The sequence below is a fragment of the Brettanomyces nanus genome, chromosome 4, assembly GCF_011074865.1.
Source record: "Brettanomyces nanus chromosome 4, complete sequence".
Lineage (NCBI taxonomy): Eukaryota > Fungi > Ascomycota > Pichiomycetes > Pichiales > Pichiaceae > Brettanomyces > Brettanomyces nanus.
In genome coordinates this window covers 2,195,607-2,217,108 of record NC_052377.1, presented here as the reverse complement: position 1 = coordinate 2,217,108, position 21,502 = coordinate 2,195,607, and the positions used below count along the sequence as shown (strand labels likewise).

Genomic DNA, 21,502 nt, shown 5'->3' with positions numbered 1-21,502 from the left:
ACAGAGATCGGTTAGGTTTATCGCTTGGCCTGAAAAATCGCTTAGACTGAAAAACTAAATTAAGCCCGGTAGATCATCATTGCAATAGAGTCGATTTCTTTGTGCATTCATCTATCAGAGATGTTTAAAAGACTTGCAGAGGTACAGAAAAAGGCATGGAAGACTGCGGAGAACAGCCGAATGACAATTGGTCAATATCAGCGGGCTTTATCAAAAATTCTATATAGCCATAGCCATAGCCATAGCCATACTAGTCATACTAGTCATAACCATAATTATAATCACAACGAGGGAATATCCAAAGAAAACGAGAAACTACTGAAGAAAGCTGCAGAATTACTAGTACAAATGAGTCAAGATCGACATATCCGACCGGATTTCAAAAGCACAGCGTTACTAAATAAGATATTCCTTCTGGATCATTCAGGACGATACAGCGATTTATATATAGACAAACTTGAAGAGAATAATTTAGAGACTGGCTATTTTCAGATAGAGAGATTCTTACAGAGGGGACAATACGAACAGGCAGTTGATTTGTTTTGGCAACGATACAGGCATTATATCAGCAATGCTGAAAGAAATGGACTTGATATGTTTAGACTAATGAAGTCCCTAAAAGCGTTCAAAATATTGATTATGGCCAGCGATAGAGACGATACTGAGCAAATACTTAAGCTGATGAATACTTTGGGAGAGATGGGATATCTTACCCAGATGAATTACTCCGGTATTCTATCCAATGCTATCAAACATCGGAACTATCAGGTGTGCAGGAGCTCCTATAATAGTATCGACAGCTCTCTGGAATTGACTCAGGGTTATTTGACAAATCTATTTGATATCTTTGCGAATAATGACGAGTTTGAGATGGCCATAAAAATCCTCTCTAAGATCGAATCTCAGGATGTCAAGACCCAACTGTGTCTTCAACTCATATCTAAGCTACCTCCAGAACAGTGTTGGAAGCTATTGGACAGTCTAATATGTATACTCGACACTTCACTACTTACTGATTACTCAGTGGTACCATCTTCACTTCTTTTGCTTTCAGGATTAGACGACTTTGAGAAATTATCTGAACATTTGAAGCTTCTACCAACATTGAAGAACAGAGATGCACAGAAGGTGATAGTCTACTGCTTACTTTCATCAATCAATAATAATCAAGGTCACTTTGCATCAACTGTTTTCTTGGTAAGTTTCTTAAAAAGACATTTATTTTTGGACTTATTGGACTCGAGAGATGTAGATATCATTTTCCATACTGCTTCCAAATATGGTTCTAAGATGGCGACACTTGCAATGGCAGATACTCTCAAGCAAGCCGATAATACTTTAAGCGCAGAAAATTACTACAATATCATGAAGTGCCAGTGCTTTGGAACAGAGCATGACGGTCTATTCGTTGCAGCCATTGAGTACATTGAAGAATCTGAAGATCATAGTTTGAAACCAGAAATGGTCAATTTTATACGGAATATAGCACTGGAAACAGAAGATCCTATTGCCATACGATTTCTTGACAATTGTTCTTCAATAGACGAAGCCAAAGCTATAGTTGATTACAATTACCTCAGCAAAAATATAGTCAACGCAGAAGAAAGGACAAAGTTCAAGCATGAACAGATTAAGGGATTTGGACCATATGTAATGGAATTCGACGACCAGAATCTTGCTAGTCTAATGAGATAGAGTATTTGCACACATTAACATATTCTTTATGTGTATATAAATAGTATAATAGTACTACGAAAGAAAAACTGTACACTAGGAGGTTGGCATCAATGAGACTGACAGAAGGTAACATAGACTAAATAGAGCAAGGAGACAACGGTGATACCAAAGAAAGCGCATGCCGAATTGCAAGCCACAGTCTCCTTTTTTACGACATTGTCTAAAACCTGGTCACCCTTCATCTTCTTCTGAGCATTCAAATAGTTTTCAGTCTTGGTGGGCTCGACACCTTTAGGCAAATGAGATGGATTAGGATTCAACTCTTCTAGGAATTGCTCCAACTCACCGCACTTTAGTGAGATTTCGAGGTAGTTAGGATCAGAAACGGGACACTTATGGTGAATAATACGCAAGTAATGGCTGAAAATATCCAAGACACCCTGGTAAGTACGGGATTGAAGAATCAAGTGACAAGTGGTACCTTTTCTAATCTTGACATTGCGCTTGAAGACAAGAGGATTTTCAAAAACCTCTGCTAGAGTAGCAATGGCCATGACTTGAGGAATAGAGCAGAAATTGAAGGTGGAATGATCGTAGACAAAAGACAAGTAGATCAAACAGTTTTTAGCCTCACCCAGAGCGTTGAGAACGAGTTCACTGATACAATGTAAACCGTCATTGAGCTTTTCAGGCTTCTCAAAGTCGGAGAGTTTCTTGGCATACTTCCCCCAGATTTCCTGAGGCCAAAAAGCCCTTCCATCATCCATATCTTCTTTGAAGTCCCTAATGATGTTGGTCTTCTGTAAGAATACTCCCATTGACTCGGAAAGATACATGCGAGCTTCCAAAGAAGGATCACAGAAATTTGCAGCGACAGACAACTTAGTCAAGCCCTCACCAACTAGACCGGCAACATAATGACAGTATAGATTATAATCCTTGATAGATTTAACTCCATCGACATTGAAGTCTTGATCCTGGATGTACTTGGCCATACCAGCACCCATTTGACGGGTAATATCCTTGATAATATCTTGATAAGGAGCCTTAAGTTTGTGATATTCAATGAGAATCTTGTCAAACTTTTGAAGGACAACTCTATCGTTTTCGCTTGGATCATTTCCGTCGAAAGTCCAGCCAGTCTTCTTCAAATTGTTATGGAAATCTTCCAACAATGCAATCTTGATCTTAGCATCTATTGTCATATCGTCTTCTATGGTATCCAAAGCACGTAGAACAAGATAGAAAATCATAATTGGCTCTCTAAGCTCTTGATCTAATTCCAATATCACGGAAGCAAAGGATCGAGAGGTCTGCTTAAGTAAATCATAGCACGTCCTTTCCGATTCAGAGGTCGGATGAGGAGGATTCGAAACCCGGAAGAACTTGAGTTGAATAGCAGACTTCAACTCACAAGGATGCTCCAAGAACTGAATAATCTTAGTGGCACTCATTGTACGGCAGTTGACACTGGACAGAGAGAAGAGATGGTGGAAAAGAAGAGATTAAGCCTGGGGGGGGAATTTTTTCTCACTGGAGATCTCGTTTAATTCGTACCGGGCAGAATCAACTGATGTTGCAGGAGGGCCGACTAACATGAGTGAGTCTTTCTATGTTCAGCATTCATCCGTACACCATACAGTAGGAAGGTGAAGAGACAGGGAGGACTGAGACAAGCTACTTTAACGACTCATAAATACACACTCCTACGGATATGTCGTCATTCTACGGTGACTCTGATCTGACAGATGATGGGGAAATCTTTGATATCCATCAAGGTATCATCTTTGCGATACATTTAACCCCTACCATGTATAGTAGTATACCCATCATCTTCTCGAACCTTCTAAGCTTGATCCACGATCTTGCCAAAACGATGCCAAATACAGGAATTGGATGCTATCTATTCAATTGCTCGAATAAAGCCACTGACGAAACAGGCGGAAACGGAGACCAAAATGCCTCAGATTGGCGCAGACAACTGTTCTCAGATCGTAAAGGAATCTATCCGGTTTTCCGTCTCAACGATATCAATTCCAGCCAATTGAAACGAGTCAACAATCTACTTCAGCAGTCAAAAGGGGAAGATATCATTAAACTATTCAAGCTACTAAGCGAAGATCCAGTGACTAATAATGGCCAGCAATTGTCATGGATGCTTAATCAATGTCAAGATGACTTTACATACATTCCTAAGTTCGTCAAACGGTATAGTGCTCGGCGAGTTTTTCTTTTTACAGACTGTGATAAACCGTTTAATGGTTCTACCAGTATGAGAACTACGTTACAGCATAATATTCATGATTTAAATGCAGCCAAGATTGGCATAATACCTTTTCTAATGGCTCGAGGTGATGGATCCGACGAACAGTTCAACTTGAAGGAGTACAAGATTTTATTGGAAGTAGGAGAGAATGGAAATCTTGTTGATGAGGAGAACAGTAAATCTAGAGTGAATCAAATTGCCTTGAAGAAGATTCAGGAGAAGATCTCCAAGACGAAGGAGATTAAACGGACTGCTTTTTCTTGTCCACTCAGGATAAATGATCAACTCACCATCTCTATAAAGGGATATTCTATGTTCAACGAGGTAAAACTACGGATGATGGATAGTTTCTACGACGATGAAGGTACCTATAAACTTGTTCATACGAAAACGTACAAACTCTCGAAAGAAACCGGTGAAACGACTAAGGAAAATGAAGTAGTCAGAGCTTTTCACGTTGGTGATCAGTACTTTAATATGGATAAGTCATACTATGAAAGATTGTTAAGATTTGGAGAGAAAGAAAAACCGATTCTAAAGGTTCTAGGATTCCGAAAGACGGAGTATTTCAATCCTAGCTACACTATTGGCACGGCCGTATTCATCGCTCCAGATGATAATGGCGATTACACGCATTCAAGAAGAGCCTTTTCTGCATTGTATCAATCGATGATCAGAAAGAGGAAAATGTGTTTGGTGTGGGGGATGCCACGTAAGATGTCTTATCCATCATTATATTATATGATACCGACGGATGAGTCATTAGGATTCAAGACAAATGTGGAAAATTACCCACAAGGATTTGCTATGATTCAAATTCCTGATCGAGATCAAATTCGGATGCTACCAAACTATGTTACAGAAACACTGCAGCCGACAAGAATCATGGAACCAAACCTATTTGATTCGATAGTGAACGAACTACAAAGTGGATTCAAATCCTTAGAAAATCCTCAGCTCAGCTGGTATTTCAAAGTGTTTGAAGATTATCTACTACAGAGAGAAGTGGAGGGGCCGGAAATCAAGGTGGAATCGGCAGTGAGTGAAGTTGTCGATAAGCAGAAGCAGATGAATAAGATTGACGAATTGAAGTTGAAGATTATGAAACTTCGATTGGAACCATCGGCAAACGTTAAAGCAATGAAAAACCAACTCAATAGAATGAGTAACTCTGAGAATTTACACCCTAAAGAGGATAGGGAAGCCGATTTACCTCCTAGTAAAAGGACCAAACTACTTACAGACGAACTAGTCATCAAGGCATGGAAATTGAGAGAATTGAACAAATTCAACGCGCAACAGTTGAGGGTTTACGTTAATTCCAAGCCTAATTTGATAGAACGGTCCAATACTAAGGATGAGATGATCCGAAATATTGAGGAATATTTAAATCGAGTCGTTACGAGTCGCGAATAAAAGAAGGTTGGTTGTCTCTATATATAAGTTTGTTTTATTGTTAATGATGAGTGTATTAAATAGGGAACAGGAGTTGTCATTGCTTAACATCATATGCTATTATAAACCGATAGGAGAACATAAGGAATCATGCTTTGGGAGTATAGTAGAGAAATTGAATGAAAGATATCCTGGGAAAGGATTTGACAAAAAGGAGATAGTGAAGTCATTAGAGAAGTACTATGATTTGGAAGGAATAGAGGCATTGGATAAAGAGGATATTACAATCGATGAAGAAAAGAAGAAGGAGGAGAGTATATCGGGTAGAATAGCGAAGAGATCAGGGGAGGGGGAGGGAGAAGGCAAGGATGAAGCAAATGTCAAGGGGGAAGGCAAGGAGGAAGGAGAAGTCAAGGAGGAAGGCAAGGAAAAAGGAGAAGCAAAAAACAAGGAGCATGCGAAAGACATGGAGGAGGGAGAAGACAAGGATGGGGGAGAAGACAAAGAAATCATTGGAATGAGAAGAAGAACAAGAAGTGGAAGAGATAGAGAAAGAAATGTTGGAGCCGAGAAAAGAGGAAGATCGAGAACACCAAGAACTAGAGGAAATAGTCCGAATACAAGCAAAGAAATGTCTGCAAATCAAGAAGTAGAAGAAGATATTGCTGGTCGACTTAGAAAAAGAAGGAAGACCACTAGCGCAGAAAAGCCTACTAGCGCAGAAAAGCCCACTAGCGAAGAAAAGCCTACTAGCGAAGAAAAGACTACTGGCGAAGAAAAGACCACTGGCGAAGAAAAGACTACTAGCGAAGAAAAGCCCAGATCCCGAGGACCCAGCGAAGCCGACGATGGACCAGCAAGGAGAACGAGAAAACATGTTCAAAAAGAAACGGCAGATTCGATATCACAGCGAGGAAGACATAGAAGGAAATCCCTGAGACTAGAGGAAGCCGAGGATGCTGAAAGAGAGAAGGAAGAAGAAACAAATACTCGACGGCTACGAACGAGAAGAAACCGAAGTTCGAATCCGGGGTCGAGTTCTAGTGCGGGATCTGGAGCCAATTCAGGATCAAACTCGGGATCAGTGTTAGTTACAGGTTCAGAAGTTGCTCCTAAAACGAGAAGTCAAACGAGACACAGCCAGAAGAAATAAAGTCCCCAGCGAAACACTACGTCATCTCCGAGGAGGGGACGGACCCCAGGCGCTGCTTTCGCACTTCCAAAAATAGAGAATATCCAAAACAACAATAAAACCTATGCATAATATGAATCAACGAACAATGGAATTTAGGGCAATGAATGTGTAGCCCAAGTCTCTGATGATACCAGTCCGCTTGCTTTAGTGCCCACAGTACCTATAATACCTGGTCCTACATGTAGTATCCGAGACATTGGCTATATAAAAGACCCAGTGTTTCCATCTCCTATGAAATTTAAAGTTTTTCAGGCTGCGCGATTCCGATCCATTATATTACTCCTTTAAACTACATTCTCACCAATATAGAATAGAAACAAGATCTTCTTCTTCTAAATTTTAACTAATATAGAATAGAAACAAGATCTCCTTCTTCTTCCATCATGACTATTTTGGAATCCCAACTGGTAGGTAAGGACCCTACATTGGTTAAATTTGATGAGATTACTGGTGAAGATCGCTACAGAAGATATGGCTTCTTGATTATAATCGACTACATAGTGATGTTGGCCATCATTGTTCTTAAACTATGTTTCTTGGGTTCCGATATTTATACCTTGATTCAGATTTATGCACTAGAAAACTGGGACAATTACCACGCTATTAGTTATGTACCCATCTTGGTCTATAAGATAGTTTTCACTGTGTGCATTGGTATATCAATGATCTTCCTCATCATCTCTATAATCACCGGTTACAGAATCTATCAAAAGAACTACGTTATCCCCTCATATCTTGACGATGTGGCAAGACGGTTCAACTCCTTGAGATGTTACGAGAGGTTTTGCATATATGAAAATATCTCAACTAAATCACTGGCTGACTATACCGCTCTAACGATATACCAGTTATTGCATTATGACATTTTTCTCTGGATTTTCGCTGATACGCCCAGACAGGTGCTTAACGGTGCCACTGTGGCATATTCCATCTCAAATTCATTCACCAGCTCTAATTTGGTTGGTATTATCAAAGAAATAGCTGCCACAAACGAGAGAGAGGCTATATTACTTTCCTTTATGACTTTTTCTTTCATTGTGTGGCTTTTTTTCTCTATCAAATACGTCATCCTAATCTTTTCTTCCATGTGCGTGGTGCCGTCAATTCGGCGCCGTACAAAACTGACTTTTATGAGAGGTTGCAGATCAATCGTTGCCGAGAGTGTCATGGAAATGTACGAAAAGGAAGAGAAGAAGAAGAGAAGGTCTATGATGAGGAAGAGAAGATTTCCTTCGATCATTAAGGACAACTCTGTTGCCGAATTAACCGTTCTTGAAGAGTCCAACTCAAACTCCATTGGATCTCTAATTCACGAGAAGAATCCGTTTGATGTGGAGGATTATTCAGACCCAATGTCATCCTACAGACCTCCTGCCTATTATCTGCAATCCTTCTCTGCAGCTAACAATTCGTCCGAGACATTTAACAGTGATTCATCACAGTCTGTACAAGTTGTACAACAGTCTGTCATTGCACCTAATTCTCAGACTCGACTAACCACAAATGATGCTCGCCAAAGGGCACAGATTAGCCCCAGTATGCCTATACAGCAGCCGCAAGTGGCCAGAACTACAACTGATATGACTATAGAAACAGAACCATTTCGTTTTCAAAACACTCAACGGCAGCACCAAAATAATCATCATCATCATCATTACCATCAACGCCGGGAACCCCCTGGAGCACCTCAGGATTCTTATTTTCCTCCACAACCTCGCCGACTAGCTGAAGCTAACCGCGAAGGAGACCTCTATGGATATAAAGGTCTCAAAAATGCATACACTAGTGACTTCTAACAAATTTATAATTACTTTTCTACTATTAAACGAGATGACGTCGCTTCATGAATTCGCCCAATTAGGCAGTTCGGAAGAACATCTCATGATGGAGTTACCGAAGCCATTGTAAGGCTATTTCATTGGTCTTTCCACGTTTCGGATTAGTAATTCATTTTCCCAGAACTCCATCCACTTGAACTTTTCCCAGACATATATAAAGGAGTGAAACTTTAACAGAACGTACAGAAAGTTGATTTGTCTAGCTAGTAGTATTATTTAAGAAATGCCGGAAGCTCTTGCGAATACTAATCTTTTTAAACCAATCAAGGTTGGTTCGGTGAACCTTAATAATAGGCTCGTGCATCCACCTACCACTCGTATTCGGAATACCGATGATTTAGTCGCTACTGATTCGATGCTCAAGTATTACGAGCAGAGAGCAGAATGCAATGACGGTGGCTTACTTATTGCCGAGGCCACATTTCCAGCACCGGAATTTGGTATCTATGACTATGCGCCAATGATAAAAACGGACAGGCAAGTTGAAGCCTGGAGAAAGATTGTTAAGGCTGTTCACGATAAAGGTGCTGCCATGTCTCTTCAGCTTTGGAATTTGGGAAACACGGCAGATGCCGCGCAGTTGAAGAAGCACGGCCTACCATTGATTGCACCTTCTGCTTGGTACTTTGATGAGCAAAGTAAAAAGGCTGCATTTGAAGCAGGAAACCCTATCAAGCCGTTGACTATCGATGGAATTCATGCCATGGTCAAGGAATATGCTGCCGCCGCTAAAAGGGCAGTTAATATCGCTAAATTCGACTTTGTAGAGATCCACGCTGCTCATATGTATCTCTTGGATGAGTTTTTGAACGAGTGCTCCAATAAGAGAACTGATGAGTATGGTGGCAGTATTGAGAACCGAGCCAGGTTCACGCTAGAAGTTGTGGATGCGTTGATTGACGCTGTTGGTGCCGATCACGTTGCAATAAGACTCTCACCTTATGCACGGTTCCAAGGTGGTCAAAGTGTTGATGCGAAGATTAATCCAATTGTAGTCTACGGCTACGTGCTAAGCGAGCTAGAAAGAAGGGCCAAAGAGGGTAATAGATTGGCATACGTTTCATTTGTAGAGCCAAGAGTTGCAGGTGGGGAGAATAGCCCAGAAGCCGCCAAGTTGAACACTGCTTGGGTCAACGAGATCTGGAAGGGCATCATAATTAGGTCGGGTGCTTTACTTAGAGATGAAGACTATACTCTACTAAAGAAGTATGTCGACGGGGACGATAGAACACTTATTGGAGCTTCTAGATACTACACTTCGAACCCAGATCTTCTAGACAGACTTAGAAATGGCTATCCGTTGACCCATTACGATAGACCAAGCTTCTATATCCCCATGTCCAATGCCGGATATTTAACCTGGGCTAAATATTCAGAGAGGCCGCTAGACGAGAACTCAGAGGTTGCCAAGGCCATACCTCAGCCACTTGCTTGAATCCTTAGTTATATAATGAATACCATGGCTCTTTGGTCTTTTAAGCACCATGAGTGGGACTTCGAAGGATCTAGAATTCGTACCACACTCTTCGGTTGATTACTAAATTTATAGTTGTGTGATATCCTTCCTCCTTTCGTTTGGTGCTTGAGTCCTAGAAAAAATGATTTAGAGATTTAGTATGGATAGCCACAGGATGCCTAAAACAGTCGCCGGTGTAACGTGAAATGCTTTCTTTTGTTCACCCGCTAATTCACACGTTTTGACACGGCGTTAGTATGTATATATACGATATTAGTAAGCAGACTCATATAAATAGACGGTGGTTCGGATCATCTTTTAGAGGTTTCAGTAGAACATATTCTATAACTTAGAATGTCAGGACTTGCCAACTCAAGGTTATTCGAGCCCATTAAGGTGGGTGATGTTTTGTTGAAAAATCGTCTCGCTTACGTTCCAACCACAAGGTTCAGGAACACAGATGATTTTGTGGCTACTGACTCGGTACTCAAGTATTATGAGCAGCGTGCTGAGGATAATGGTGGACTTCTTATTACGGAGGCCACATTCCCATCACTGGAGTTTGGTCTTTACAAAAATACTCCGGTCCTTAAGACAGCAAGACAGGTGTCATCCTGGAAACAGGTGGCCAAAGCTGTTCATGACAAGGGTTCTTATATTTCGATGCAACTCTGGAATTTAGGAAGAGCGGGCGATGCTAAGACATTAAAAGAGCACAATTTACCGTTAATTGGAGCCTCCGCTTTGTACATGGATAAGGATAGCGAAAAGAAAGCTTTAGAAGCCGAAAATCCTATTAAAGCATTGAGTGTTGACGAGATTCACTCGATGATCAAAGAGTACGCAGCAGCAGCTAAAAGGGCCGTAGACGAGGCCAAGATTGATTTCGTTGAGCTACATGCTGCTCATATGTATCTTCCAGATCAGTTTTTGAACGAGGTTTCTAACAAGAGAACTGATGAATATGGTGGAAGTATTGAAAATAGAGCTAGATTTATTTTGGAGGTGGTTGATGCTTTGATCAAGGCTGTCGGGGCTAAGCACGTTGCAATAAGACTCTCACCGTATGCACGGTTCCAAGGTGGTCAAAGTGTTGATGCGAAGATTGATCCAATTGTAGTCTACGGCTACGTGCTAAGCGAGCTAGAAAGAAGGGCCAAAGAGGGTAATAGATTGGCATACGTTTCATTTGTAGAGCCAAGAGTTGCAGGTGGGGAGAATAGCCCAGAAGCCGCCAAGTTGAACACTGCTTGGGTCAACGAGATCTGGAAGGGTGTCCTTATAAGAGCAGGTGCTTTACTACATGATGAGGGTTACACGGTTGCCAGAAAATATATTGATGAAGACGATAGAACACTAATTGGTGCATCAAGATTCTATACATCGAATCCAGATTTGGCCAATAGGCTCAAGAACGGCTATCCTCTTACTTATTACGACAGAAGTAAGTTCTACGCCCAATGCAACTACGGTTACATAACGTTTGGAAAGTATGGCGAAGATAATCTATCTGAGGACAGTGAGTTGGCAAGAGCTAAACCCAAGCCATTGGCCTAGAGACGGTCAGTATATAAGATCCTAAGTAATAATATTTCGGCACTATCTCGGCATAAAAAAAACGGAACTGAAGGGATCCTTCGGATGCAGCGGCTTAACAGTATGGTGAAGCACAGCTCAGCTCACTCAGCCCTTCAATCGGAGAAAAGCGGAGTTAAGCACATTCATCCGGAAGAGCTTAATAATTAATTTCCTCTTTTGAAAAGAATAAAAAGGACCACGATATTCGATGCTTCTTCACAATATTTGACGCTTCTTAATAGAAAGGATCACAATATTTGATACAATATTTGATACAACATTTGATACAAAAAATGCCCGCTGCTCTTTCCAATACCAAACTATTCAAAGAAATCAAAGTTGGTAACGTGGTGCTAAAAAATAGACTCGTCTTTGCTCCTAGTACTCGTATACGTTGCGTAGATGACAATGTTGCTACAGACTCTATGTTGGAATATTATTCTCAAAGAGCCAAAGACAATGGTGGTTTGATAATTGTGGAAACTACATTTACTGGCAAAGTAGCAGCAACTATTCCTGGAATTCCTGTTTTGGAGACCGAAGAACAGGTTCAAGGATGGAAGAAAATTGTTGAAGCTATTCATGAAAACGGCTCCAAAGTATGTCTTCAAATTACAGAACTTGGTAGATCAGCTTTACCACAAGTTTTGAAGGCCCAAAATATTCCCTTTGTTGCTCCTTCTGCCATATATTTCAACGAGGAAAGCAGAAAGGTTGCTGAAGGATGCGGTAATCCACTTCGTGCTTTGACAGTTGATGAAATTCACGATGCTACAAAGCGATTTGTGGATGCAGCTAAGAAGGCCATTGAGATTGCTAAATTTGACATTGTAGAGATCCATGCCGCAAACATGGGTCTTATGAACCAGTTCTTACAGGAAGAATCGAACCAAAGAACTGACGAGTATGGTGGAAGCATCGAAAATAGATCTAGATTTGTGCTTGAAACTCTTGATTCTATAGCAAAAGAGGTCGGATTTGAGCGAGTTGCTGTTAGAATATCTCCTTACTCTCGTTTCATGGGTGGTCAAAGTATTGATACCAAGACTAACCCGGTAGTTAATTACGGCTACCTTCTCAGTGAACTTGAGAGAAGAGCCAAGGGAGGTAAGAAGATTGCTTATGTTTCATTTATTGAACCAAGAATATCTGCAGATTCTGCATCAAAAGAACTTCTCACTCCGGATTCTTCCTGGGTTAATGAGATCTGGAAAGGTGTCATTATCAGAGCCGGAAACCTTCTTCACGATGAGAACTACACCGAATTAAAGAATTTTGTCGACGGTGACGATAGAACCTTAATTGGCGCATCGAGATTCTATACATCGAATCCAGATTTGGTCAATAGACTCAAAAATGGCTACCCTCTTACTCCCTATGATAGGAGCACTTTCTACAGTGGCCCTTCTAACTGGGGTTATATTACGTGGCCAGTATACGGAGAAAAGAGCATCGCCCAGGATAGTGAAATCTCCAATGCCACTCCAAAAGCATTGGTCTGATATAATTATTGATAATCCTTTAAGTCCCTAAAGAAACTTTGTACACCACTAATTTTTCACTCTGATATATAAAATTTTTTTGACCTCGGATGAAAAATGACGAAATGAAAAATGACTAACTACAATAAATACAGATATTCATTTAAAGGTTTAAGTTTAAGTTTAAGTTACTTGATTGATTAGAGCATCATGTCGAATATTTTAGAGGATCCAGAAAAAAAATACGAGTTGATCACAAAAGATCTTCAGGAAGTTCTAAATCCCCAGATCATTAAGGAGATTCTCAATGAGAAAAAGAGACCCCTCAATATCTATTGGGGCACTGCTCCAACAGGTAAGCCACATTGTGGATACTTTGTGCCTATGATCCAACTCGCCTACTTCTTGAAAGCTGGTTGCCAAGTGACGATTTTATTGGCTGATTTACATGCCTTTTTGGATAACATGAAGGCACCGTTGGAGGTAGTTCAATACCGTGCCAAGTTCTACGAGCTTCTTGTCAAATCATTGCTTACCTCTATCGGTGTTCCAATTGAAAAGTTGAAGTTTGTCGTCGGTTCTTCATACCAATTGACTCCAGAATACACTCTGGATCTATTCAAGCTCGCCAATATTGTGTCCCAGAATGAGGCCAAGAGAGCTGGAGCCGATGTTGTGAGAGCAGGTTGCCAACCCTCTTCTCTCTGGATTGATCTATCCATTGATGCAGGTGTTGGATGAACATTACCTTGGTGTGGATGCACAATTTGGGGGTGTTGATCAGAGAAAGATCTTTGTCTTGGCCGAGGAGACCATCGAATCTTTGGGCTACAAGAAGAGAGCACATTTAATGAATCCTATGGTGCCTGGATTGGGACAAGGTGGTAAAATGTCATCTTCGGACGCTAATTCTAAGGTCGACGTCCTAGAGAAACCAAAGCAGGTGAGGAAGAAGATTAACAGTGCATTTTGTGCTCCTGGTAACGTCGAGGAGAACGGATTACTTTCATTTGTCAGATACGTTCTTGCTCCTATTCACGAACTTAAGCACGAAGGAGAGTTCAAGTTCTTCATTGACAGACCGGAGAAATACGGAGGTCCAATCACATTTCATAGTTTTGAGGATTTGAAGACAGCATTTAAAGAGGAGAAGTTATCGCCAGTGGACTTAAAATCGGGTGTTTCTGACGGTATTAATCAGATGTTGGAACCCATAATTAAGGACTTCGAGGCATCTCCAGAGTTCCAAGAGGCCGAGGCCAGGGGTTACCCAACAAATGCAGATAAAAAGGGTAAAAAGGCTAAAAAGCAAAAGAACAGGGGTACCAAATACCCAGGAAAGAAGGACGATAAGGAACAAGATGAATTGACCAAGAAATTGCAGGAGACAAAGATATCTAACTGAGGAGCTGTGTAAAAAACCGTTTAAAAGCTTTGAATTTAAAAGACCGAGATTTTCGCGAAGACTGGGGAGATGATGATCTTCCTCAAGTAGTTTGTTCTAAGTTCTTGTATAGGTAAACTGCTAGAACGAGTATGAACGAAGGCAGGAAGAACAGGCAGAACAGACAGAACAGGCAGAACAGACAGAACAGACAGAACAGACAGAACAGGCAGAACAAACAGAACACTTGCAATTATAGAACCAGGATTTTAGATGACAGAAAGGATAGAACCTATAGAAAGGGAACAGGCAAATATTCCGGTTCTTCCTGTGGGAGGAGGCAAGAGAAGGTCAATTATTGCATGCATAAGATGTCGGAAGAGACACATCAAATGCGATGGAACAGGACCTCCTTGCTCTAAATGCAAGCAGTCTGGGTCAAAGTGCGAATATGTTGAAGGAGAAAAGAAGGTGGTGATCTCTATGAAATATTTAAATCGTCTGCACGAAGAAATCCTTCGTTTGAAGATCGAGAATGCCAGCCTTCGCAACGCCACTAAGAAAGACGACCGGGGCCTAGATTCGATTCAGAAGAAGTCCACAGGTGACGACTTACTCAGAGCGGCCGTGGCTGCTCAAGGAGGAGAAATGAGACCAGAATTTACTATCGAGAACGACAGTTTGAACACCGAAAACGATACCAGGTCAGAGGTGATCCCTCCATTCTTGGATGAGTATGGAAGACTCATTCATTCACGTACAGGAGAACGTATATACATAGGATCATCTTCTATGACACTTTTTGGATTGGAGATCAATCGACTTGTGACAGGAATTGATCGTGGCGCTTTAGCAGCAGGCTCTGGAGCGGAAACTATACTTGAACGTGAAGGTAATGCCTATAGGATTATGCTAGGGAAGACTCATACACGTCCTGGAATTGATGTCAACTTCACCCTACCCAGCTATAGCTATGCTATGCTACTTGTTGATTCGTTTATCTCCTACAACGATGGATGCTTCTACTTTTTCAACGAGGGATTGGTCAAAGAGGGCCTTAGAAGGGTGTACAATGAAGATCCTAGCAAACAATTTAAACCTGACTATGGCACTTCCACTTCATCTGATTCTTTGGAAAGCGAATCCACTTTAGAGACCATTTGGTTTTGTAAAGTTCTGCTCATATTTGCCATTGGAGAGATGTATTTAGGTACTGCTAACGACTTGAATGGATACAAACTTTCTGAAAAGCTCCGGCCAAATAAGAGGCAGAAGATCGAATCCGATTCTTTTGGTTCGAACACTACCAAGCTCCCTGGTTCTGGCTTCTTTAACCAGGCCAGTGAGCTCTTTACTGGCTTGTTTGCCAGTGGTGCAATAGATAACTGCGCTCGCGAAGGTGGTATCGAAGTTCTCTTATTGTATGCATTCTATCTTCAAGTAGCCGATTGCACGGTGGCTTCATACTTCTATTTTGGTCTTGCTCTGCGTGCCTCTCTAATACTTGGCCTTCATGTAGACGCCGGCAGGGATACGCTCAATAGATACGAATTAGAGCACAGAAGAAGACTTTGGTGGACCGTTTATATGTATGAGCGGATGCTTGCCTCTAAGGCCGGTCTTCCCTTATCTTTGACGGATGATGATATCTCCACCGAACTTCCGGACGATTTTGATATGTCTAATCCGTGCAAGGGCTGCGAGAACTATGTGTTCCCAGAGGCAGAGTTCATTCGTAACTGTGTCAAAATCACTCAGATTAACACCCGAATCTTGAGAAAACTCTATACGCGTCATCCTTCCTCGAATATCTTGCCCGTGGTTCACGAATTGGTGACGAGCCTTCTGCACTGGAAGCGCGATCTCCCTGACTACATCAACTGCGACTTTTCTGCATCGGATCTTCAGATCAGCAGACTAGTTGTCAATCTTATGACGGAGTATTTTCAAGGAGTCAACCTGGCTGTCAGGCCGCTTCTCTTCCACTTTGTCATGCTCAATCTGAAATCGCGGCATGGGCAGTTTGTTGATTTATCCAAATACTCTTCCGTTATTCTTACTCTTCTCAATGCCTCTTTCCAGGCTTCCATCAACACTATTCGTTCCTTATGGGCTTTACTGCCAGATAATATGATTGCCATGTTTGGATACATGGATCGTGAATATCTTTTCACATCGACAGTCGCTCTTATTCTATTCAATTCGACATTCGGCGTCCATGCGGCTACTTTACAGCATCTTGATCATGCCCTCACTATTTTCACGAAGATGCGTAATTTGGGAAACCATCCTGCTACTTTGCGTAGAGCTCAAATCCTTAGACTTCTTACCATCTTAGATTTTCACGGTGCCATGAAGGGACTCATTCAGAAACACTCTGACCATGTGATTGCTCCTGATTCTGCATTAAATTCTTTGCGGGACAGCTCCAATGACTTTGTCTCCCTCAAACCATCTTCACAGAAACAACCGCATGAACTGACGGCCATTTCCTCTTTTATGCCTACTCCACAACCTTCTGACTTGACTACTACACACAGCGGGAAGCAGAGTCCTATCGTAAGCCAGATATTTGGACTGCCAGATAGCACTCCACAGGCTGTAGAATCTGCAGAAAAGTCACAATTTACTGGTCCTGGATCTGGACCGTCATCTCACTGGACTCAAAATGGTGTCTCTTCACCTTCAGGAGATGCACATAATCCTATTTTTTCACCCAACCTAATATCATCTTTAGGAGAAATAGAAAATGTGCCTAGTCTCGAGAAGATGGTAGACTCGAACACGGAGGATGCAGCACTCTGGAGAGATATTACGAACCAGGCAGCATGGCTCACCAACGATGTAGGCGAGGAGTTTGACCAGCTATCCAACCGAAATGCCGATGATGAGTAATAATAGTCTACTCAATACTAAAAAAAAATGTATATAACCATTTATTACTGCTAAACGATCACAAAAAAGGGAAAAACAAGCAAGAACCTGGCAGCATATATCAGCATTTCTGAGTTTATCTACCTTTCCAGGAACATTAAAAAAGAAGCGGACCAAATAAAGAAAAAGAACCGATAGGTTTACATTAAGCTTTAAACTCAAGCAGAACCTGCAGCAGAAGCAGAAACTTCAGCGGAAGCCTCAGGACCCTTTCTGTAGTTCTCATAAGCAGCCAAAGCCTGATCCAACTGGGCATTGAACAAGTCATCATCCTTCAACATGTCCAAGATCTGTTGGTTGTCCATGGACAACATCATACCAGTGATTTTACCAACGGCTTCCTTCTCTGTAGCTTTACCAGTAGACTGGATCTTAGCGTACAATTCCTCACCAAGAACTCTCTTCTGTTGCTCTGGAGCAAGCTGAGGCAAAACCTCAGCCAGATTAGCACCAGTAGGAGCTGGAACGGCAGCTGCAGCAGCAATAGCGGCAGCATCGGCACCAGGAATCTGGTCTTCTGGTTTGTCACCCTTCTTCTGGGGAACATTGCCGTTATTACCGTGCGATCCCCTCTGATAGTATCTCTGCTGTTGTTGTTGTTGTTGCTGTTGTTGCTGTTGTTGCTGGTAGTCATTAAACATCGGCTGAACATACATTGGAACAGGTTGGCCATTAGGACCAACACGGAACTGATTTGGGGAAACTGGAACACCTTGACCTGGACGAGGAGCACCCTGTTGCATCATCAGCTGAGGAGCAGCGGCATTAGCAAATGGGGCACCACGAACACCAGCCGGCATAGGAGGCATGAAGCCGGCATTTTGGCCATAGAACATTGGAGCAACAAATTGACCCATTCCTCCTTGAACAGCTGCCTGCTGCAGACGCATCTGGTTACGCTGTTGGAATTGCTGGTTCAGTTGGTTGCGACGAACCTCCTTACGCTGAGCAAGGGCAACGTACAATGGCTTACCGGCCACCATACGTTGATGCATTTCGTTAATGGCACGAGTAGCCTCTTCTGGTTTGGTAAAGCAGACAAAACCGAAACCTCTGGACTTACCAGTGTCATCAACCATAACCTTGGCAGATGTGATGGAGCCGTAAGGAGTAAACTCCTCCTCCAATTTGACATCATCCACGCTGTCGTCCAAGTTCTTGACAAACAAGTTGATTCCTTGGTACTTGTTGAGACGCTCTTGACGAGCTTGCTCCCATTGGTGCTTCAGAGATTCCTGTCTTTCTCCTTTCTTCTGGGCACGTCCAACGTAGAGGACCTTACCGTCAAAGTCCTTAGCGTTGAGATTCTCTACAGCCTTGGCAGCATCTTCATGGTTCTCGAAGTTAACGAAACCAAATCCACGAGACTTTCCTTCAGGATCACGAGCCATGTAGGTGGAAGTGACCGTTCCGTATTCTTCGAACATAGCAGATAATTCCTGCTCAGACCATTCAGTGCTAAAGTTCTTGACATAGACATTGGTGAAGTTCTTGGCTGGACCTTCAGTCTTGGATTGACGATCCTTTCTTGGAATATGATGAGCAACATACACTTCCAAATCGTTCAATAGCATACCGTTGACATTCTCAATGGCGGCATCGGCACTCTCAGAATCCTCGTAATGCACAAATCCGAAACCCTTAGAGTTTCCATTCACGTCGGTAGCGATCTTGCACGAAAGAATCCTACCAAAGGCAGAGAAAGTGTCATACAAAGTCTTATTGTCAATGGCAGGATGCAAGTTCTTGATGAAAATGTTACCGGTACCATTTCTCCTCATAGAAGGATCTCTTTGAGACCACATGATACGGCACTGCTTGCCCTTAATGTCACTAAAGGCCAGATCATCCATAGCTTTCTCAGCATCCTCATGCTTCTGATAGTTGACATAAGCATAGCATAAAGAACGCTTGGAAACAGCATCACGGCACACACGAATAGACGACACCTGTCCAACTCTTGAGAAAACCTCGTAAAGATCCGACTCGGTGACGGTTGGATCCAAATCACCAACGTACAAGGAGGCAATGGCAGTCTCAGACTCACCAGATTTGGTAGAATCCTTAGACTCAGATTTAGAAGACGACTCTTCTTCTTCTTCGGCCTTGGTAGGAGTTTCCACCTTAGTTTCCTCCTTTTCCTTGGTATCTTCGACAGACAACTTCTCAGTTGCTGCGGTTAATTCATTAACATCAACAGAAGACATGATGTGGTTTTTTTCAATGATTTTTTGATTTTTTTTGGTTTTTTCCCTTCAAATGGACCTTTTTATAGTTTTTTTCTCCCTTTTAACTCTTTTTCCCTCTTTTGTAGAACAAAAAGCTGGTAATAAAGTCTTTGGATAGAAATAAGAAAGGGTAAAGAAAGAAGAGATCAAAGTAAGAGAGTCGGAAAGAGACACAAAAGTGCACGAAAAGGAAGTCAATCGATTCGATTTTGTTCAGCGAAAAAAAAAAATCAAAAAAAAAATCATAAAAAGAAATTGAAAAAAAATCGAAGCAAAATTTTTTTCAAGGAGGAGATGAAAAAAAAAAATTTGCGATTGAAAAATTGAAAAATTGAAGAAATGAAGAAGTTAAGAAGTGAAGAAGTGAAGAAATGAAGGAGTGAAGGTGTGAAGAAATGAAGACATGAAAGAAAACGTTATTCGAAGAGAATACATCCATGCTCCATAAGCAGCTCTACTAGTGCTACTATCTAGAGGTGAGCCACTACACGCTTTGTTATCTACTGTTACCTGCCCTTCTCCACTGTTGTCTGCTGTTATTTACTGTATCATTTACGTGGTACAAAAACAGAGGTTGAAACCATTTACAGATAATTTAGAGTAGAAAAGTGATTCTTTTGGAGAGGAGAGTGGTGTAGTGAATCTTAATTCATACCTCAAAAAATATTATATGTAGGATGTATTTCCCGATTAGGAAATAATTATGAAAATCCTTCCCAAAGAACACTAATTATCTGGTATTCAGTAAAACAAGAAGTGTTCTGGATGCTGTTTCTTTTCAGTGCCAGAAGAAATAAAATGTATATAATGTTACTGACATATGTAAACAATTCGCCTCTCTGACCAACTATCTACTTTCATTGACCTTCGTCATTTTCGTTTGGCGATGAAGTTATTACCACTCCTTTACCTGACCAGTTTTATTCTAGCAACATACGCAAAAAGTGATAACAGTAGTATTGAGAGCAGAAAAGAACGAGAAGAACAGGAAGAACAAGAAGAACAGGAAGAACAGGAAGAACAGGAAGAACAAGAAGAACAAGAAGAACAAGATAACGACCTGGTGGAAAACTTCTTCACCTTGACCGATGCTAACGTGGCACATGAACTTGTTCAGGCTGCTGAGTATTGTGCAATAACTTACTGCATTCCTCGAGATAATCTCAAAAACGGTGAATTAAAGCAGTCCTGTTCAATTTCTGCCTGCTTTGATGGTGAAGAAGGAAGATCTATAGTATATCAATTTCAGTCAGAAATAAGTGGCCTGATAGTCCGGGATGATACAAATAAGGAGTTTGTGGTGGCCTTCAAAGGAACCACTACAAAAAATGAATGGACAATTGACTTTTCTATCTCTTATCAAAAATATCATCCCTATACTGTTTCCAAAGGAATCAATAAGAAATCGTTTGCTTGCAGTCACTGCAAAGTTCATGCTGGTTTCTATGGAGCTACCAACTATTTTATGGAGGAAGCGTTCCCAGTACTTCTGAAATTGCATAAAGAAAAGCCAGATTACAGCTTTAGAGTCACTGGACATTCCTTAGGAGCAGCATTAGCTCTTCTTGCTGCCATAGAACTAAGATTAATGGATCTAGATGTTATTTTGGTGACTCTAGCTGGACCCAAAATAGGCGACTCAAGGTTTACTTCCTGGGTGGATCAAATTTTTAATACCAAGTCGTTAGTTAAGACCTTGAAAGGTGGGGCGGATAAATTACCAATTAATTCTTTTAGCAGGGTCACAAATAAAGGTGATGTTGTACCTTTGGCACCGTTGATAGGAATGGGATTTACTCATGCTGGATGCGAAATTAAGATTAGCAATTCCCGCTTGAAGGTAAAGGGTAAATGGAGTTACCTTCATGAAGTGCAAAATCTTGCAGACCTTTCCAAAGTGGTAAAAGAGTTTATCCGAAAACGAGAATGGGAAGCTGCCCTGGCCAAGAAAGAAGTTTCCTCCAAACATATCAACTACTTTATGGTTATCAATGAATGCAAGTATTCGAACAGCAGCTAGCTTACTCCTTTGCTTCTTTAATCAATTTATTATTATCATTATTGTTGTAA

At 41.4% G+C, this 21,502-nt stretch overlaps 12 protein-coding genes across 12 annotated transcripts; 10 read left to right on the top strand and 2 right to left on the bottom strand.

The window, feature by feature from the left end:
• Window positions 1-348: 348 nt before the first annotated feature.
• Window positions 349-1,695, top strand: FOA43_004292 (uncharacterized protein; the record flags this gene model as incomplete). The annotated part of the gene is made up of 1 exon (XM_038924535.1): window positions 349-1,695. One exon carries the CDS (start codon window positions 349-351, stop codon window positions 1,693-1,695), a length of 1,347 nt encoding a protein of 448 aa, XP_038780463.1.
• An 89-nt stretch (window positions 1,696-1,784) lies between these two features.
• FOA43_004291 (uncharacterized protein) lies at window positions 1,785-3,131 on the bottom strand (the record flags this gene model as incomplete). Its single annotated transcript, XM_038924534.1, has 1 exon — window positions 1,785-3,131. The coding sequence occupies one exon, from the start codon at window positions 3,129-3,131 to the stop codon at window positions 1,785-1,787; it is 1,347 nt and encodes a 448-aa protein (XP_038780462.1).
• A 260-nt stretch (window positions 3,132-3,391) lies between these two features.
• FOA43_004290 (uncharacterized protein) lies at window positions 3,392-5,359 on the top strand (the record flags this gene model as incomplete). Its single annotated transcript, XM_038924533.1, has 1 exon — window positions 3,392-5,359. The coding sequence occupies one exon, from the start codon at window positions 3,392-3,394 to the stop codon at window positions 5,357-5,359; it is 1,968 nt and encodes a 655-aa protein (XP_038780461.1).
• Window positions 5,360-5,405: 46 nt separating this feature from the next.
• Window positions 5,406-6,491, top strand: FOA43_004289 (uncharacterized protein; the record flags this gene model as incomplete). Its single annotated transcript, XM_038924532.1, has 1 exon — window positions 5,406-6,491. The coding sequence occupies one exon, from the start codon at window positions 5,406-5,408 to the stop codon at window positions 6,489-6,491; it is 1,086 nt and encodes a 361-aa protein (XP_038780460.1).
• Window positions 6,492-6,916: 425 nt separating this feature from the next.
• FOA43_004288 (uncharacterized protein) lies at window positions 6,917-8,329 on the top strand (the record flags this gene model as incomplete). Its single annotated transcript, XM_038924531.1, has 1 exon — window positions 6,917-8,329. The coding sequence occupies one exon, from the start codon at window positions 6,917-6,919 to the stop codon at window positions 8,327-8,329; it is 1,413 nt and encodes a 470-aa protein (XP_038780459.1).
• A 265-nt stretch (window positions 8,330-8,594) lies between these two features.
• On the top strand, window positions 8,595-9,806 carry FOA43_004287 (uncharacterized protein; the record flags this gene model as incomplete). Its single annotated transcript, XM_038924530.1, has 1 exon — window positions 8,595-9,806. One exon carries the CDS (start codon window positions 8,595-8,597, stop codon window positions 9,804-9,806), a length of 1,212 nt encoding a protein of 403 aa, XP_038780458.1.
• A 375-nt stretch (window positions 9,807-10,181) lies between these two features.
• On the top strand, window positions 10,182-11,384 carry FOA43_004286 (uncharacterized protein; the record flags this gene model as incomplete). The annotated part of the gene is made up of 1 exon (XM_038924529.1): window positions 10,182-11,384. One exon carries the CDS (start codon window positions 10,182-10,184, stop codon window positions 11,382-11,384), a length of 1,203 nt encoding a protein of 400 aa, XP_038780457.1.
• A 314-nt stretch (window positions 11,385-11,698) lies between these two features.
• On the top strand, window positions 11,699-12,907 carry FOA43_004285 (uncharacterized protein; the record flags this gene model as incomplete). The annotated part of the gene is made up of 1 exon (XM_038924528.1): window positions 11,699-12,907. One exon carries the CDS (start codon window positions 11,699-11,701, stop codon window positions 12,905-12,907), a length of 1,209 nt encoding a protein of 402 aa, XP_038780456.1.
• A 189-nt stretch (window positions 12,908-13,096) lies between these two features.
• TYS1 (Tyrosine--tRNA ligase cytoplasmic) lies at window positions 13,097-14,291 on the top strand (the record flags this gene model as incomplete). The annotated part of the gene is made up of 2 exons (XM_038924527.1): window positions 13,097-13,561; window positions 13,617-14,291. The coding sequence occupies 2 exons, from the start codon at window positions 13,097-13,099 to the stop codon at window positions 14,289-14,291; spliced, it is 1,140 nt and encodes a 379-aa protein (XP_038780455.1).
• A 252-nt stretch (window positions 14,292-14,543) lies between these two features.
• FOA43_004283 (uncharacterized protein) lies at window positions 14,544-17,165 on the top strand (the record flags this gene model as incomplete). The annotated part of the gene is made up of 1 exon (XM_038924526.1): window positions 14,544-17,165. One exon carries the CDS (start codon window positions 14,544-14,546, stop codon window positions 17,163-17,165), a length of 2,622 nt encoding a protein of 873 aa, XP_038780454.1.
• A 197-nt stretch (window positions 17,166-17,362) lies between these two features.
• On the bottom strand, window positions 17,363-19,411 carry FOA43_004282 (uncharacterized protein; the record flags this gene model as incomplete). The annotated part of the gene is made up of 1 exon (XM_038924525.1): window positions 17,363-19,411. One exon carries the CDS (start codon window positions 19,409-19,411, stop codon window positions 17,363-17,365), a length of 2,049 nt encoding a protein of 682 aa, XP_038780453.1.
• A 907-nt stretch (window positions 19,412-20,318) lies between these two features.
• FOA43_004281 (uncharacterized protein) lies at window positions 20,319-21,452 on the top strand (the record flags this gene model as incomplete). The annotated part of the gene is made up of 2 exons (XM_038924524.1): window positions 20,319-20,323; window positions 20,387-21,452. The coding sequence occupies 2 exons, from the start codon at window positions 20,319-20,321 to the stop codon at window positions 21,450-21,452; spliced, it is 1,071 nt and encodes a 356-aa protein (XP_038780452.1).
• Window positions 21,453-21,502: the final 50 nt, after the last annotated feature.